Raw genomic sequence first — 18,400 nt, 5'->3', positions numbered from 1 at the left:
TGCCTATTCTGCCTCTCTTCCATAAAACACACATAGATGGAGTCATTGAATATTCAGTCAGATGAGGGCAGGGACAGTCTCCATCAAAGGAAACTTTAAAGTCAATAGACACGGTGATGTATGCTTTTAATTCCACCACTAAGCAGACTGAGAAAATATAGTGTGATCGTTGACAGATGATGGCAGTATTAATGAAAGTGCTCATGTGTTTATAGAAGGTGACAAAAGACACCACTACCCCCATCAGACCTAGAGGTCTGTATATTTCATGGAAAAAGAGGGAAAGTAGTTCACTGGCATTTAGTTAGCATTATTCGTTGTACTAAGAAGAACATTGGTCCATTTTTTAAACAGGGTCTCACTGTGTAGCTCAGAGTGGCCTCAGACTTGGCATCCTCCTAACTCAACCTCTGGGCTGCTGGAATTATAGCCTTGCATTACCATGCCTAGCTTTAGATGTGTTGTTCCTGTGCTTGAGACTCAGCTGTCTACTAACTTTTTATTGAACCCAGCATGTCACAGTAACTCTTACCATTTCTAAAATTACAGCTATTTATGTATTTATTTACTTATTATTTAAGGAGTGGTGCACCTGCATGGCAGTCAGAGGACAACTCACTATAGGGTCTCCCCTTCCACCATGTTATTCTTTGAGTTCTGGGGCCTGAACTTGTCAGGTTAGGCAGCAAGTGCTTTTACTCACTGAGCTGGACTGCTGACCCAGTTAACATTTTTGAGGACTAACAATGTCCCAGACACTTTTCACATGCTAACCCTAGAGCCACTTCTTTGATCCTTTAGAGCCTTCTCTAAGGGCTATCATCCTAATATTATTATTTTTTTTTTTTTGTAAATTCAGTCACTGAGGCACTGAGAACCTTGGCGATTTGTCCAAGGCCACTCAGTGTGAAGAGAGGCTGCAGTTGGTACTCAGACCCAAGTGATTGGGGGTAACCTTGGGCTTCTTCCGGAAGCAAAGGGAGACTACATGTTGTACTTTCCATGCTGTGTCAGATTTGCTGAGACAAAGCCTAAGTCTTGGGCCATTTCTCCAAATGGCCAGTAGTGGAGAAGCCCTGTGAGTTTAAAAAAAACAAAACAAACAAAACAAACAGGAAAAAAAAAAGCAAGGACCAGTAGACATTTTCAGAGTTTAAAAGAAACCAAGCAACGGCAGCTGTGGTTGTATCGTAGAAGAAGGTTGGATACCCACACAGAATAGGACTCAACAGCTTTCCCCCTTTCCAGCTTTCACTGACCCTGTTACTCCAGATCAGCCCCGCCCCCCAGGTCTCCCAGCTCCTCCTCCTCTTCTTTCTGGCTCCTCTACCTTTCTCTTCCTCTCTCCTCCCTCCCCTTACTCAGCAAAATTCCTAACTTGTTAAACCACAGCTCCTCCACTATTCCCACTTTCGGGGGGGGGGGGGGCTATTGCAGTTGATCCGACTGCTTCTCCTCATTGATGCTGTCTTCTTGGAGGCCACAGGCATCTCTAGTTCGGCTCTGCCCACCTCCCCCAGGCTCCTTCCCTCAACTTTAACCTCGCAGCCCACAGGTACATGGCAGAGGCTTGCCCACTTGGCCTAGCCTTCCAGGCTGCTCCACTGTCTTGCCAAGTCCCTTATCTTTTCCAGGTCCCTCAGTTTCCCCGTCTGTTTGTCAACTGTGAAAAAGGACCCATAGGAGTTTGGAATGCCTGACATTCTGCCGCTCTCTTCGCCTCTCATTGCCAAAAGTTTTTATATCTGTTTCATTTGGATACTAAATATTCTTCTCCGTATCTTTCTACTTCCTTTATATGAATACACATTTCATTTTTTTTTTCCTGGCAGGCAACTTTGAAAGAATCCATTGAAAACAGAATCTGAGGAACTGGATGCTAAGAGAGGCAGAAAGCAGAAACAAGACTTGCAGAAATTTCAAAGAGATTGAAAGTGCTCGGGGACAAGGCCAGGCCAGTGCCCACTTGGTGAAGCAACAATATTTTACAAGCCAAGCAATTTTAGAAAACTGGTTCCCTCAGCTAGGTTTAACTTCAAAGAAAGGTCAAGGGACGGTGAGTCTGGAAACAGGCAGTAGCAAGGCATCCGCAGCTCTGGGAGTGGAGCACGCAACCCAGAGGTGCCGTCCCAGCCCTGGCACCACCAGCCGCCTGCTCTATACAGGACATGGGGAGCCAGGGGCACTGGGGACAGTGCTCCCGATGGGCTGAGGTTTCTATTTCAAAGGTGCAGAGACATGGAGATTAATAGAGAGCCCCTTGCAGTTCCTGAGATGCTTTCATCTGGTTTGCTTTTACAGCAACCCTGTGAGATAGTGAGATAGGAAGGTTACCCCATTTACAGATCAAAGAGGAGATAGAATTCAGTCAAGTCGATTTGACAGCAAGGGGCTAGCCAGACCTTCACCCACAGTGTTTTGACTCCAGAGCCAACACTGGAGTTGCTCACTCGAAACCCTCATGCCCCTGCTTTTATTTATTTGAAGGGAATGGAGACAGAACCCAGAGTTTGATGCCTGGTAGGCAAGCCCTGTACCGCCGACCTATATGCTTAGTCTTTCTTTTTTTCTCTTTTTAGCATTTTACACTTTGAGTCAGGGTCATATTAAATTGCCTCAAATTTAAATTTCACAATCCTCCTGCCTCGTGTACACACACACACACACACACACACACACACACACACACACACACAAATTTTCTATTTGATAGGCAGATACCCAAGTTTAAATTTTGACCTGGAGTTGGGTTGGATAGATGGCTCCATGATTTAAAAAGATTATTTTTTAACCCGGAGCATGTATTTTACCTATTCTATATAGGAGAGGAAATAGCTCAAACACAAGGCAGACCATGAGCCATGTGCTATAGCAGATACACAGTATTCTGGGGATTTGGAAGAGAAAGGAGACAATATTTTCACTAGGCTTCCAAGAATCACAAAGGTCTAAACAGACTAGAGTCTACAAAGTTGGCCATTCTCCATCCTCGGCAGTTGCTGACTTCTAAGACAGCAGGTCTGCCACAAAGGAATTCTTCCTGAACAATTAGGTGCACGCGGTGTGTAGGATTTCCTGTTTCCCTTCCTTATTTCATGTTATATTGTGGTACCTGTAGCAGAGCCCAGGCTTGGGAAACACCTGCTTTGATCCATATGCCCTTCAGTGTTCCCCAGGGCAGCCCAGTTAAGACACAGCCAGAAGGGGCCAGGCATGGCCATTCTTCCAACTGCTTTTTGCCGTTTTCTACCAGAACCCAGTATTTTGTGTCATACTATCAGGAATTGATTACATTTTTGGTAAGTCAAGGACAAATCCCTTTCCAACTACGGATCATAGAAACAATGCAGGAACAAAACAAAAACAACAAACAACAAACAAAAACATCCACCACCTCCAACAGGAAAAAAACATAACAACAACAGCAACAAACAAAAAGCCACAGACTTCAATTCTTTCATTTGAATTATGAGGAAATGAGGACGCAGAGAGAACAAGGATCTGCTAAAGGTCCGAGGGTCTGTTAGGAGTGAAGCCAACACATCCTGCATGGTTGTATTTAGTCCCCAGGAACGAGGCCTTTTCAAAGATGCTTATTGGCAGACCTGAGACGGAACGCACATCTGCTCTTTAGATACCTGATCACCAGGCATTTCTGATCCTGCCAATGCACACCTGCTCTTTAGAGACCTGGTCACCAGGCACTTCTGATCCTGCCATCCATCTATCAACAATTCCTCTCTGGCCTGAATGCTCTGGCCTCCCTGGAGGTGGGGGGTTGGGGCTCTGGAATCCTGATTCAACATAAGCATCCTCTATCCCAGAGGCCTGGGGATTCATTCCTTCAGCCTCAGCAGATGTTTTTGTGATCTCAAGTCAGATTTCTGGATGGAGGGAAAACTCTTTCCTTTAAACCACTCTGCTGCCGGAGTTAGTGACCATGGTAATGGAACCATCATTTGGTAATTATCATTTATGTCTTGTCTGAATACTCTTATTCCCTCGGCACCCTTAGATCCTACAATCTAAAAGCAGAGTATTGGGATCTCCATTTGCAAATGCAGAGAAATGCCAGGGGTCATGGTGCATGCCTTCATCCAAGTGCTCACAAGGCTAAAACACAAAAATCACTAGTTCAAGACCATCCTGAACTACATAATGAGTTCCAGATCAGCCTGGACCATGAACAAAAAGAGAGAGAGAGAGTCAAGCCTCAGCGAGGCATTACAGGGACAACAGTCACAAAATAGACCCAAACCTCTCTGAATTCTCTTGCCATTCTAGAGTTACTTTTCTGTTTTTCTTTTTTCTTCTCTTCTTCCCTCCCTCCTTCCCTCCCTCCTTCCCTCCCTCCCTTTCTCCCTCTCTCCCTCTTTCCCTCCCTCCCTCTCCTTCTCTTCCTTCCTTTCTTTTGCTTGATTTGTGTCAAGGACAGATAGGCCATTGTAAGGGAGGAGAGAAAAACTGTGACAACACAGGAAGAAAAAGGAATCTCTCCCTCTGGAGTCTGGTTGATATTGGTCAGGTAAGAATAAGGAATTCCGGCACAATTAACATTTATTGAGAACATTGACCACATAGAGACAATATTTCTCTTATATAGAATTATATATAATCCTCAAATGAAAAAAATAGCAAGGAACTTTGCTTACTCCTCTGATACTTCCTGGGAACCACACAAGCAGGATCATTCATTTTCATTGACAGTGATGATCCCCTCAGTCTCTGCACTACCTTGTCCTGCAATTACTTTCTGCTGCAAAATAGAGGATCCAGCTTTTCCCATGTGACATGTCCATCTATAGAAACTTCAGGGGTGGGTTGACCTGATTTTCTTGCAGGGCTATATTTATATTTCTCTGAGGCCCAAAGGCAGAACTACACTTCTACCCTGGAAGCTAGCTACAGACTATTCATGTTTGCCAGCCCAGAAATCAGAACCGTAAAAGAGCTAGAAATCCAGGAACTTCCCCCCCCCCCCCCCCGTTTCTCTAACTTACCCTTTGGCATTGGCATTGGCCCTGCTAGTATTTGCATGGGTAGGGGCCCATGATGGTTTCCACTTCTCAATGGTAGAGAGCTGAGACAGTAAAACCAGGCAAACTCACAGAAACTCAAAGTGGTTATCCCAGGAAACAGCTGGGGTAAGGCAAGGCACTTCTCTGCATGGGGTTTCTAAAAACAAGAAGCTTGGACTTTGCAAAGCCTGAGCGCTGTGTTGTTGTTGTTGGTGGTGGTGGTGGTGGTGGTGGTGGTGTGTGTGTGTAATTAATGTCTGTCCCCTCTGGGCTGTAATGGAAGGTTTTAAGTGAGTGTCCTTTGGTTATTCTCAGAGAAGAGAGAAGTCCAACTCTTCCTTTAGCCATAGCACAACATGGACCAGGACATCGCCAGGGGTCAGATGTGTCGATACAGTGGTGAGATCAAAGAATGGCAGTTGTCAGTGAGGAAGGAGTGTGAGAAAGGGCTGGAGAGTCTCAACCTACTGCCCTTCCCCTGCTTAAAAGTCCCCCTTTGACCTTTTTCTCTTTCCAAACCTTGAAGGGCTCCCTGTTTTGTTTTTAATATGGAATGTATACCCAGAACTATCCTGTTCCAGGAACAAATGGGACATAGGATTGGAAGCTTGTGTTCCCAGGAACCCCACTTCCTATGTTTTCATTTTTCTTCTCAAAAAATGCAAACCAAATCAACTCTTCCTGTTTCTGGATTTGGGATGTGGAAGGTCACACAGCAGGAACCTCCAGCAAACAGTTCAGAAAAGGGACTGGGAAAGCTTGCCCTGGGGCTGTCCTGCACTGGGGGGTGGGGTGGGGGAAGGGGCTGTTTGAGTGGATCCAGACCTTTGAGAAGAAGGGTGGAATGAGAAGCAGCATTCAGGTTAGGACAAGACTCAAGTCTGCTTCGGACACCAGTGTAGCCTGCTTTTCCACAGCAGACATAAGCTGTCGTGGATCAATCAACAGCACAAGGCTTCATCTCCCTGGCCATCAGGAGGCTATCTGGGGCTGGAGAGAAGATCTTTGAGCCAAGGCTATTCACTCTGGGAAAGAACAGTCTGAGGATAATATTGTAGAAGAGTAGGAACTTGTCCCCAGTTTGTCACTCACCTAGCTATCTATATATTCTTCTGTAGTCACTTCTTTGCACTGAGTTTTAAGTTCCCAACTTTAAAGAGCACTTTGGTCTATACAAGCAATAAGATCCCTTCTACCTCAAACACCAGGAAAGTGTAAATACCAATAGTCACAGAGAAGAAGGAATCTTCTTCCTTCTTTCATGAATTCACTCTCATGAATCTCCAAGGGATAGAAACAGGACCAATAAGTAGAACCTGGTTTACACCCAATTCGAACTCAATATTAATAATGTTCATTAGGCATAGAGGTGGGTACTTGAAATCTTAACACTCAGAAGGGTGAGATGTGGGAATTTTGCAGAGAGCTGCAAGCATGAAGCCCTCCCGGACTACATAGTGAGACTATCTCAAAACAGCACAGGAGGAGGAAGGGGAGGACAGAGACTTTGAAGCTAGTATAAAATATCAAAGGTTTCACAATTCCTAGAGAGTTTGGACAGAGCCAACTAGTCAGATAGCAGCAATGGAATAAAAAAGGGAGCCAGCTAGCATCTGAGCACTAGGTTTAACTATAATCTCTGACATTTGCTTTTATATGGAAAACTCAAGACTTCAAATGATATCTTCAGGAGACCTCCAATTTGTAAAGCTAGAACTACTTGAATGACGCAGGTATGGAATATCTCTCAGTTCTGTCCTCTTATGGCTCCCAAGGACTCTCTGGGGGTTCTAGGGTTCCTTAGTACTTGTCATGAGAAGTAGCAGTTAACATGGTCCTTAATGACTTTTCCTATCTTGAGATGTATGGCAAGCTCCAGTTCTAATGTCATATGGATCTGCACCCCCAAAGCCTTGAGCCATTTTGCCATCTGAAAACAGTAGGCCTTTCTGTTTATTTGTAATAAATGGATTAAGAGTTGAAATGACAGGGAAGGAAGTATAATAATTCATCAATCCTATTGCCAGAAATTCTTTGGCTATACCATCAGAAAATTAAAGACAGTCCATGGCAGATTCATGGTTTATGTGAAGTCCTCAGCTTAGATTTGGGGATATGGGGTATGTGGACAATATACAAGAACTCATGGCCTACTTAGTTAGATGAGAGTATAAAAGAATATAAGACCAGGAAGAAGAAGAAGAAGAAGAAGAAGAAGAAGAAGAAGAAGAAGAAGAAGAAGAAGAAGAAGAAGAAGAAGAAGAAGAAGAAGAAGAAGAAGAAGAAGAAGAAGAAAAGTGTACAAAAAGCTTGGTGGTAGACAGAAGTTATCAAACAGTAGAATCTATCCATGCCTGTACTCCTATAGGTTCTGTGGTAGTGTGGGTGGCAAAGAAGGGGCAAAATTAGGAAACATTACAAAGAAATCTCTTGGACATGACTTAATAGCTGAATGTTAGCAAGTAAGAAGGATGACAGAGTCCAGGGGACACCCATAATTCTTGCTTGAGTGGCTGAGTGGTTACTGGTGCATTAACCAAGAAAGGGACTCTGGGATGAGGAGGTTTCCTGAGGCATGGTAAAAACTGTGATCTCTGGTGGTTAAGTTTGAAGGGACTGCATGCCTTTTTGTGACAGTGTCCGACAGCACCTTTCAGATCCTTCTCTGATACTTTACCTGCACTCTGTATTCCTCTCTAACTAATCTTCTGGATTGGCTTGAGCTATGAAAATGGTCAAGTATACACTATGCCTCCATGCAGTCATCTGACTTACATCTATAAGCCCTCGATGAACTCTTATATGCCCTGTTGAAAACAAGAACTGGGAGGCTAGGTTTAGCTTCACAGCACCTTTGACGTCAAGGGAAGTGCTTAGGTGTCTACACAGTTTTGGAAATCCTTGCCACATCCTCCTTCACCCAAGATCTTGAAATTTCCCTTTCCACCAATCCCACGTCTATTTCCATTTGACTCCTGGTATAATGCAGGATGGTATGGGGGTGAGACAGAGGGAATGCAGACCTGAAGTTCAGAAGACCATGATGACCTTTTGGTTCAAACTTCTCATTGGATAGATGATGAAACTGAGGTTCAGTAAAAGCAACTGACAGAGAAGGCATTGACGGCAGGGATGGAACTAGATGCTCCGTCTTCTCAGCTCAAAGCCAGTGTTTCTGCCTTAGCTGTATTTACTTTAGATTATGGCTGAAAGATTTCCTGTCTCAAATGATAATCCATTCCAGATACCCTTCCAACTAAGTAGATGTTTATGATCTTTGAAGCTGCTGGAGAAAATATGTCAAATGATAAGCAAGTCATGGTCTGCAAATGTTCTTTGCAAAACAGCAAATGTGGAGTGGTTGAATCTATCAAGAATCAGTTATAAGAATGATTTAGTTCTTTTTAAATGAAGGAAGTGGCCTGGGTTCTGACGGTGATGATGGTTTTCATATGCTTGGTATTTTAGTCTGCTGCCCTCCTGAGTTTGGGAGGTGACACCCAATAGTATCTTGGATTCATGTATTTAAATGAAGAAATCTGTTTCTATTTTCTACTTTGTACATCGGCCATCCTATGCCCCCATCCCAAGATTTGGAGGACTCAGCTGATAGGCAGAGTCCACTACAGAAGACAAGCCTGCAGCCAGACTGGAGCCAGTCGGGTTGGGAGTGGGAGCTCTGGTTACAGGCAAAGTATTACCCCCCAGGTTGCTGCAACCATTTCGGCAGCAGCCTGGAGAGTGGCTCTGAATGGCTTTGGGCAACAAAGGAGCTTTGTGCAGTGGGAGCAAGGGGCCTCAGAGAGGACTTGGCACAGAGTGGTAGGAAGAAAGGCCCGGGCCCCCCTCATCTCTGCAGGCTGCTGGACAGGGGAGCTAATGACTTCCATAGAGATGTGGAGTCTGCAGTGGAGTGACTGGGATTCATAGCAATATATAACTTACTGGTGCTTAAGTGAAGCACCAGTAATACATTGCATAGCTAGGAACACTTAGAGCCAGAGAGGAGAAGGCAGAAGCCTAAAGCCGCACAGCTGCCAAAGGACAAAGCCAAAACCAAAATAAAGATCTTCTGCTAGCCAACCCCACCCCCACCCAGCTACAATTGAGTATTAGAGATTGGTTTGAATTATGGTTTTATTTAGAGGAAGTGGGTTTCTGTTGGGTTCCAGAAATATATCCATCATAGAAACAATCCATGCTTCAAAAACGTGAAGGGAGGACCTGAAGGAAGCAGAAGGACTCTGATAGCAGGGGTCCTGGAAGGTCCACCTGAGTTGAAGGGAGCTTGACGTTCCTCTCACTCTTTGGTAAGGTAAGATCATAGCAAGAGACCCCATGAACTCTCGTGCCACGGTTCCCTCTGCCCATAGAACAGAGGGAAGTAGAAGTGTCTCAGAGAAATCTTTGGTTACCTCATCTTAAGAAGATGATATGTACTAATGAAAGGCAACTGCCAGATTTCAGGAACTATCTTGGCTGGTTTTGTTGTTGTTGTTTACTTTTTTGCTTCTAAAATGTCTCTGGTCCTCTCCTGCGCCCCTCAGTTCTGCAATGCTAGCATTCCATAGGCACATGGTTGCACTGAGATTCTTAGAAGGGAAGCAATCTTCCTTAAGGGTAGTTTCAGCAGTGGGGGGCAGAGTCCAGACTAACTTCCAAACAAATGCTGAGTCTAGCACCCCCTCTCATTTCCTGCCCCCACAGTTCTTCCTCTGACACCCTTTCCGCATGACCCTCTCCCGGAGGCCCCCACTATCTCAGGCAGCTCCCTTTCTTCAGACCATCTAAACTCATTGAGGAACCGAAAAGCTGGTAACACTGGCCACGTCCGAGAGGATCATTCGGCAATGGAGAGAAAGAATCAGGAAGACATTTTGGTTGTGTAAAACTCCTGAATTTTGAAACACAAACACACTATCTATTCGACAAAAACAATAAAGTAAAACAAGATTTTTCTGCTCATTCCAGCAGTGAAGTATCAGAAATGATCGCTTCGTTCACTACTTTGACACTTGTTTTTTATACAGGTCCTCACTACGTAACTAGGGAAACCTGGCAACCATCATCCTTGGTCCTTTGCCTCTGCTTCCTGAATGCTGGGATTGCGGGTGTGAGCCACATGCATTTTACTGTTCCTGTGTCAAATCCTTGTGCAAAGAGTGCACTCATTCTCTCTGGCACGCTCACTTTTAGTATTTATGTGGCTGGTGAGAACAACTTTAACATCTGCAGTGCACCATTCCTTGCGATCCATGTGAGTCTGGAGGAAGAAGTTCCATTATACTGATGTGGATAGCACTCCAGAAAGGAAGAAACTGGCTGGGACTCACACAATGAGATCAGTAAGGAACTCTAGGCTAGTGCCTTGCTGCTGCAATTACCACATTCATATAAACTCAAAATTGCTCCTCACTTGTCTTTGATTTAGCCAGTGAACGTGCCCTCCAATAGACATTTTTTTTTCAAACTTGAACCCAAACCAATAGGAGGAAGAGCAGTCCCGTCTCTGCTTCATAAATGGCAACCTCTCCTGCCACCCTCTAAAAGACATTCCTCTCTCCTCTGGAGTCCACAAAGAGTGGATCCTCCCAGGGTTTAGCACAAATATGCCCATTTGGTACAGATTTTTTTTTTTGGTTCAATATGTACACACAGATGACCTTGAACTCTGGTCCCCTACCTTCTGGTCTCCTCTACCACACTCCAGTTTTGCTGTCCTACATTTTGAACCCAGAGTTTCAAACGTGTTCGGTAAATAGTCTACCAACTTAGAGCTATATCTCTGGCTCCCGGCACAGATCTTCCTAATGAGACAACTTGGCAGCTGTAAGTGCATTTGTCTGGGATGGGGGTCACTATTTCAGGGCCTGAGGGGTTTCTTTTAGCTCACGCATCTGGTGTCTGGGGAATGGAGAAGTTTGTCATTCTCCTAGTATGGGCAGCACCCAGAACTTGTGCTCCCAGAGGTCCCTGGTACAGAGAAGGAACTGTGCTCAGCAAGAAGTCCTGGAATGATGATGAGCCCTTGAGAAGCAGATGCATGCTGTGTGCTTGTCAAAGCAATGCTTCTTCTTCAAAATAGGTCTCTCGCATCTGCTGTCATAGCAATGCAAATAAACACCTCGCCCCGCAGTTCTCCTTTTCAGAAGCCACCACCCAAGAACTTGGGTTCCTCAAGTGGAAACATCCTTGGGAAGTCACCAAATGCCCTCTGACTTCTGGTAAGACTGCACTTAAAGCAGCTGCAGCTGTCTTGGAAGGCCATTGACAGCAGGTTCCCTTCTAACACCTTCGTTTGACTTACTGTTGTTTCAGGACCATCCCCAGCCTTAACCACCATAGGAATGATGCCCATTCAAGTCATGGGCTCCTCCTGACAATAAGAGATAAGTGAGTGATACTGGCTGCCTTAGGCTCCATGATCCCAGCAAAGCCTGGCCTAGGCTATAAGTTCTGGCAGTGACTGCAAACCTTTTCCTAGATGTAGCTAGCTCTCTCTCTCTCTCTCTCTCTCTCTCTCTCTCTCTCTCTCTCTCTCTCTCTCGCAAAAGTAGCCTCTCTAGACATCTTCATTCTCTTCAGCACAGTGAAGTTGCTTGCAGACTACCAAGGCTGATTGATATCCAAGTCAACACCAGGGGACAGAAGGAAGATAGGAGGTTGGACTCAAAGAAACTTGTCAGAGAGCAGAGGGACTTATTTTTGTTTGTTTGTTTGTTTGTTTTTTTGAGACAGGGTTTCTCTGTGTAGCCCTGGCTGAACTCACTCTGTAGACCAGGCTGGCCTCAAACTCAGAAATCCGCCTGCCTCTGCCTCCCAAGTGCTGGGACTAAAGGTGTGCACCACTGCTCCCCAGCTCAAGAGGGGCTTATTTAACTATACCTGTCCCCTTAATCTAACTAGTCCTGGAGCCTATGTCATCTTGGAAGCCTTTCACACACAGCAAGTATTGGCAGGTCACGGACATGAACCTAAAATGTCAAGCCTTCTTTCTCCCTCCACTTCCCTCCAATGCCCCCTTCCTGATGCCTTGCCTATCCGTAGTGCACGCGCCAGTGGGAAGAAGGCCGCTGGAACAAGGGAAGCACATGGGTGTCTGCCACGTGCTGATAGCTCTGGAGGGAAATCCTCCCCTGGCTCACAGACAAGAAGCAGACCCTCATCTGAGAAATAAAGAGGCACTGCCCATAAGCGAGAGCCAGCATGTGCCTGGGAGACAGACAGAGAAGCTGTCTTCAGCTTTGCCTCTCGGCCACTGCTTCCATTCCTGGAGATGATCACTTAGCCCATACAGGCCACAGGAGGCTTTATCTCCCTTTAAGTCATTTGTGAGGTGCGTCTTGCATACTCACCGACATTCCTCCTCCCTGGCAGCAACGGGAAGCACTGCAAAGGAAACAGAGAAAAAAGTAAAGGCACTGCAGAGAGAACGTATCAAAATTGAAAAGGGGTCAGTAAAATGGCTAAGCTGGTAAAGGTGCTTGTTCCCAAGCCTGTCAACCTGAGTTTAATTCCCAGAACGTCATAATAAGAGGAGTGAGCTGATTCCTGCAAATTGTCTTCTGATCTTCATAGCGGTGCCACGGTAAGCACACACTATAACCCACACAGGAAATAAACATATATTAAAAACGGAAAAGAATCTTTAAAACTAGCAGTTTAATCTACCCATTTCATGGAAGGATATATTGAGGCCCATAGAAGAGGATTAAGTAAGGAGAAAAGTGGAGCCTACCGTCCCAGACTCCTAGCTACCTACTTCATACTACTTCCCCCTATTCAACTGGCTACTTCTGATTTACTTTTGTCTTACAGAAAAGAGAGTGCCCCCAATTAGCTCACGATACAGTGTCGATACCTGACAATACAGACTGTCAGAGAAATATTAAGCATCTACTGGCACAGATGTTTAGTTCTGTTCAGGGTATAATAAGGTTCTTTAGTAGAAATAGCAGTATTTAGAACTAGAAAGCCCAAGTTGAGGGCAGCTTTCCTTTTCTGATTATATGTAACACTGAATAACACTCATAATCACTTGAGTCTTAGTTTCTGTATACTTAGGAGTAGGAAAGTAAAAATCCTGACCTCACAGGCTTTATGAAAAAAATGTATTTAACAATGGTTTTCAGTATCTTAAAAATACTTTGTGAATTCACTCAGCAAATATCTACTGAACCCCATGCTAGATGTTAAGAGTATAACAACCCTCTAGACAAATAGGGTCCTTATGTCAGACACTTCTCAGTGGGAAGTGACAATCAACAAACAAAGAAACAAAAACATGTCAGACATCACAAGACCCAAGAAACTTTTAAAACCTTGAGTTACAAAGTGACAGGGAAGAGTGACTAGGAAGTGGGCGGGCACGGTGAGTCTCTCCCAGGAACTGAACTTTGAACCTGTTGAGCAAAGATAAGGAGAGAGCTATAGGAAGATCAGATGCATGACTTTCTAGGAAAAAATCTGAAGTGAGAGGGGTTGGGTAACCACCAAAAGTCTGCAGGGCTTTGGAAGCCAGCATCTTGGTGTTGCTGAGAAGCACAAGTCGGTGACCATTAGGAAGCAAAGAGTGGAAGGATAAGATGGGATTTCAACCTTAGAAGGGTCATTTGGGCTGCTAGGCAGGGAAGGCTTGCAATGCTGTAATGGAAGCAGAGATATCTATCAGAAGGCTTGTGTGTGTTTTCAGGCAAACAATGTCAGAAGCCAGGACTAAAACGATAGCAATCAGGCTGTTAGGGGAAGCAAAAAGGAAAGAAGGAAGGAAGGGAGGGAGGGAGGAAGGAAGGAAGGAAGGAAAGAAGGATCTATTTTTCAGAGATAGCATCTTCTTGCTTGTTTGCAACTTGAAATCAACCAAAGTGTATCAGCAAAGGTGCTGTCTGAATAGGTACCGTGTCTCTTACCCTCAGGACAGTGATGAGCATGTCTGATACAGACATTTAGTCCCAACGACACCTAAACTTAGGAATACTTGTCTCCAACCTAGATCACCCTAGAAGAGCTACAAGCCAAATCCGTGCTCAAAGAACACATTTGTCCACAAGAAAAATAGAGGATTGGAAACTTATTTAGTTTATTGTTCATTTATGACCTCTAAAAAATGTTAGTGAGATAGACAGAAAGTTCTAGAAAACATGCTCAGGGAGAGAGAGAGAGAGAGAGAGAGAGAGAGAGAGAGAGAGAGAGATGAAAGTTCCCTGAAAAAAGCTACAAAGTGGACCTATGAGTGAGCAAGTCAATATAATTGTCACTGGCAGACAAAGGGGATATTAGAATGAGAAGGGAGAATGGGAGGAAGAAGGGACAAAGAAGGGGCCCATGAGGTCCTATAGATGACAATTCTGGGAACCTAGGAAATGAGCTAACAGTTGGAACAGACAGCTACTATTCAGTCCTGTTCTAGTTGCCTGAAACCCCTCCTTTCCTATACTATTACTAGCCCAATTCATTATGAGTCTAATAAAAGTCAAGCTTGTTCACAAGATAATTAGATATTCAGGAGGCCAAGACAAGAGCACAAATCCAGTGTCCACCTGTGCTACAGAGTCAATTCAATACTAGCCTGAGCTATATATAGTGAGACCTTTCCTCAAAATAAAAAGTTGAAAAGGAGGGCTTGGGATACAGTACTCCCCCTCCACCTGACCCGCCCATCTCCCAGACTCGGACTCATGTAGCATAGGCTGCTTTCAAATTCAAGGATTCTTCTACCTTCGCTAATGAATTGCCATATCTACTCCCCACTTTAATTTTGCTGTCAGGCCTGCTATTTGTCTGGTAGCTATCTGAAAGCCTTGTAGAAGAAGACGAAGTGTGTACTTCTTGTCTCCTGCTTGCTGAACATATTGCTACAAGATCTGGGAGTTCTGAGCCCAAGAGCCGTAAGGGCAACATCAAGAAAGCAGTCACTCTGGGCTAGAAGTGGTGGTGACACCTGGAACTCTAGGAATCTAGAGAGTGAGATAGAAGAAGGGAGAAGAATTGCAAGCATAAGGCCAGCCTGGGTATACACTAAAACCCTAAACCAGAGAGAGAGAGAGAGAGAGAGAGAGAGAGAGAGAGAGAGAGAGAGAGAGAGAGAGAGAGAGCCAAGATTAGTAGTGATTTTATTTATATTGTGTTTATTCATTCCCTCATTCATTTCCTAGATATCCCCTCAGGAGTAGGCCCTCTACTAGGAACCCGGGAACAGAGACAAATCAGACAGGTTCCTTCCCTGCCTATGAATTCAAGCTACATGTGGAAGCTGTCATATGTTCACCTCTTAGCAACTCCCCTGCACAAAGCTTTCTGGACTGAGCAGAGGGAGTCATTTGGGAGTTGGAGGAATTAGGAGGATACTTTGTTATGAGGCCCTTCTCAAAACACTTACATCAAGTCTTGAAGGCAGACAAAGGGGCAAGAAAGCATGACAACCAAAGGGTAGAGGAGAGAAAAGAGCAAGGAGGGTGCAATCAGGTTCTTTGAGAAACTGGAACTGCCTGTAGTCTGGCTAGAGAGGAGAGTATCAGATACAATCAGATCAGCAAATAGGCCCCAGATTATGAAGGGCTATGTCAGCCTGGAAGTCCACTAAAAGGGCCTAAACAAAGAAGGAACACAATTAGATTCAAGCTGTATTTATTCAAGCTGTATTTCGCTGTTGTTATTTGGTTGGCTTGATCTGGTTTTTGTTGCGGTTGCTGCTGTTTGGTTGTTTGGTTTGGTTGTTTGGTTGTTGGTTGTTTCTGTAGTCTTAGATTAGATGGGGTGTTACTTCATGGCCCAGACTGTCCTTGAACTCATTATATGGTCCAAGTTACCGTCAAACGTAAGCCAATCCTCTTGCTTCAACGACCTAAATGCCAAGATTATAGGCAAGAACAACTATGGGCTGTTCCCAGTTTTGAGTTATCTTGTATTTGTTGGTATGTATGCTGGGGATTGACCCTAGGGCCTCATGCATGCTCGGCAAGTGATTTACTAGTGAATTACACCCCAGCCCATAGATTCAGGTTTCAGAATGTTACCCTAGATCCATACTTCTCAACATAGGAAGCAGTCACATATCAGATAACCTGCATATCAGATACTTATACTATGATTCATAACAGTAGCAAAGTTACAGCTGTGAAGTTGCAACAAAAATAACATTATAGTTGGGGGTCACCACAGCATGAGGAACTGTATTAAAGGGTCACAGTATCAGGAACATTGAGGAACACTGCTCTAGATGTTGAGTGAGGGATGGGCAGGGCATTAGGCAAAACCAGACACAGAGATCAGAGATTGGGCAGAGATCTTTGGAATAGGAACAGGGGACCAATAAACAAAAAGGCTATTCACATGGTAGAAGCCAGATTAAAGGACAGAAGATGAGAAAATTAAAAAAAAAAATTCTGGATGACATCTAGGTATCTGGCCTGCCAACTGGATAGATGCTGGCACAAAAATCAGAAACAGAGTAAAAGGCCTGATCCGGACAATAGGACAATGGGGTCCAGACCTCTCACTCACATGGGTAGAACCATGCTCACTGCCCCTAACATCCTCTCTGCCCAGCAGCCTACAGGCTCTCCACAGTCCTTGACTCGCTATCTGAGTGAAGACTCGGAAAGCCATTTCTCCTTTCCTTGCCTGTTTTCTTGGCTTCATGCTCCACCTTTGTTGCCCCACCATCCCGTCACCCCTGATCAACCCTGTGCTGTAGAGCCAGGCCTCAGGCCACAGTCATGAGAGCACGTTCCTCACATTCCAGCCTCCCCCAGTCCTCTCAGCTTGGCCACACAGAGCCCTATTCATGGCCTGGCCCTCTTTTCTTCACACTGGGACTTCACCACCCACCCCTAGGCCCATCCCAGCTCTTGCTAACACAGACCATGGTTACTGTGAAAAGCAAGCTCCCCTGGCCCCTCTAAAGCTGAATATTTAGGCTCCCAAAGTCTTTCTGCTAGTAGGTGGCTATATGAATTTCATAACCTATATGTGCACGTGTGCATGTGCATATGCACATGCGTGTGTGTGTGTGTGTGTGTGTGTGTGTGTGTGTGTTTGTCAGTGCGCTGTTTAGTATACTCAGTAAACTTGCTAGGGTTGCAATGCGTGCTAGATTGGGCCAGGATCTCAGTAAATATGAGCAGCTAGGACACAGGCTGGGTCCTGAGAGAAGCTTGACGTTTAGTATGGCAACAGTTAGGCGGAGGATGACATGTTGGCTGGGGCTAGACTGAGCTTGTCACTAAGTCCTACATTAGGACACTTCTGTCACGGTTCCACTTTTAAACCCTACGCCAGTGTCCTGGGAACATGTACTAGTGTTCAGTATATGTTCACTGATGGTGGAATATATAACTCTCTTTCCTATAAAAGAGCAGTGGAGAGCTGGAATTAAAAAGGACATGGGCAGTCTAGACTTCATGTGTCCCTATAATGATAGCTCCCTAGCAATTCTTATCCTTACATATAACAGATGGGGGAAGAACAACCCTAGTTGGTTGAGAGCAATAGAAGAAATACTTCTAGTTTGCTTTTGGAGAGATCCTTCTGAGACAGCCCTGCCCCTTTTATGAGACAGGGTCTCTCATAGCTAGCTTAGAAGTCACTATGTAGCTAAGGATGGCATTGGGCTCCAGACCCTCCTGGGTACTGGAAATTACAGGTGTGTGTCACCGTATCTGGTTATATATCACACTCTGGATGGAATACAGAGCTTCACTCATGCTAGACAAGCACTTTCTCGGCTGAGGTACATCCTAAGGCCAGTCAAGTCTTCTCCCAACTCCCTCTACTTCATTGCCTTAGCAGCTAACAGCCTAGCTGGGAAGAGAGTAAAAGAGAAGCTACAAGCCCCAGGGGTTCCCTAGATAATCTCAGGAATGTCCTGTCCCAAAGATTTGACTTTCCCACCAGTCAACACAGATGCTCCTTCCTGCCAAAAGCTTGGGAATCTTTTTAGGAAGAGCAGAGCAGCTTAGAGTGAGCCTTATCTCCAGGCTCCGAAGTAGTGTGACCAGAGGCGGGAGGACAGAGTTGGGGATAAGAAGACCAGGGGATTGTTTAAACAATTCACTTCCTGAAATACAAGGTGATAGCATCGGTATTTGCCATCATTCTTTTGCTTCCACAGGATGCCTCAGCAATAGGCTTTCTAAAATCAGAGGCAGAGAGAAATGGCAGGTGTATAAGTTATTTTACAAGAGAGACGAATGAGGGCCCAAACCATGGGCTCAAGAACACGAAGAGTAGTATGTGTGTATCTTCATGTCAACCCATATTTCCTGAGCACCTACTAGATGGCAGGCTTTTTCACATATACCATTCCTGCAATTAGAAAGTAAAGTGTGTATTCTTCCCTGAGGTGTAGGCAAGGAAACTGAGGCACAGAGGAAGAGGCAGAG

At 44.9% G+C, this 18,400-nt stretch overlaps 1 protein-coding gene across 1 annotated transcript in view; it reads right to left on the bottom strand.

Moving 5' to 3' along the window:
- Positions 1-18,400, bottom strand: part of Stard8 (StAR related lipid transfer domain containing 8) — a 69,948-nt gene that overhangs the window by 44,112 nt on the left and 7,436 nt on the right. The window contains exon 2 of the mRNA XM_052171172.1: positions 12,374-12,407. Within this exon, the coding sequence (XP_052027132.1) occupies positions 12,374-12,407 (34 nt within the window). The remainder of the gene's footprint in view (positions 1-12,373; positions 12,408-18,400) is intronic.

Source organism: Apodemus sylvaticus, chromosome X (genome assembly GCF_947179515.1).
Source record: "Apodemus sylvaticus chromosome X, mApoSyl1.1, whole genome shotgun sequence".
Classification (NCBI taxonomy): Eukaryota; Metazoa; Chordata; class Mammalia; order Rodentia; family Muridae; genus Apodemus; species Apodemus sylvaticus.
Note: the sequence above shows the minus strand (reverse complement) of the source record. Positions and strands in the feature narration are given on the sequence as shown.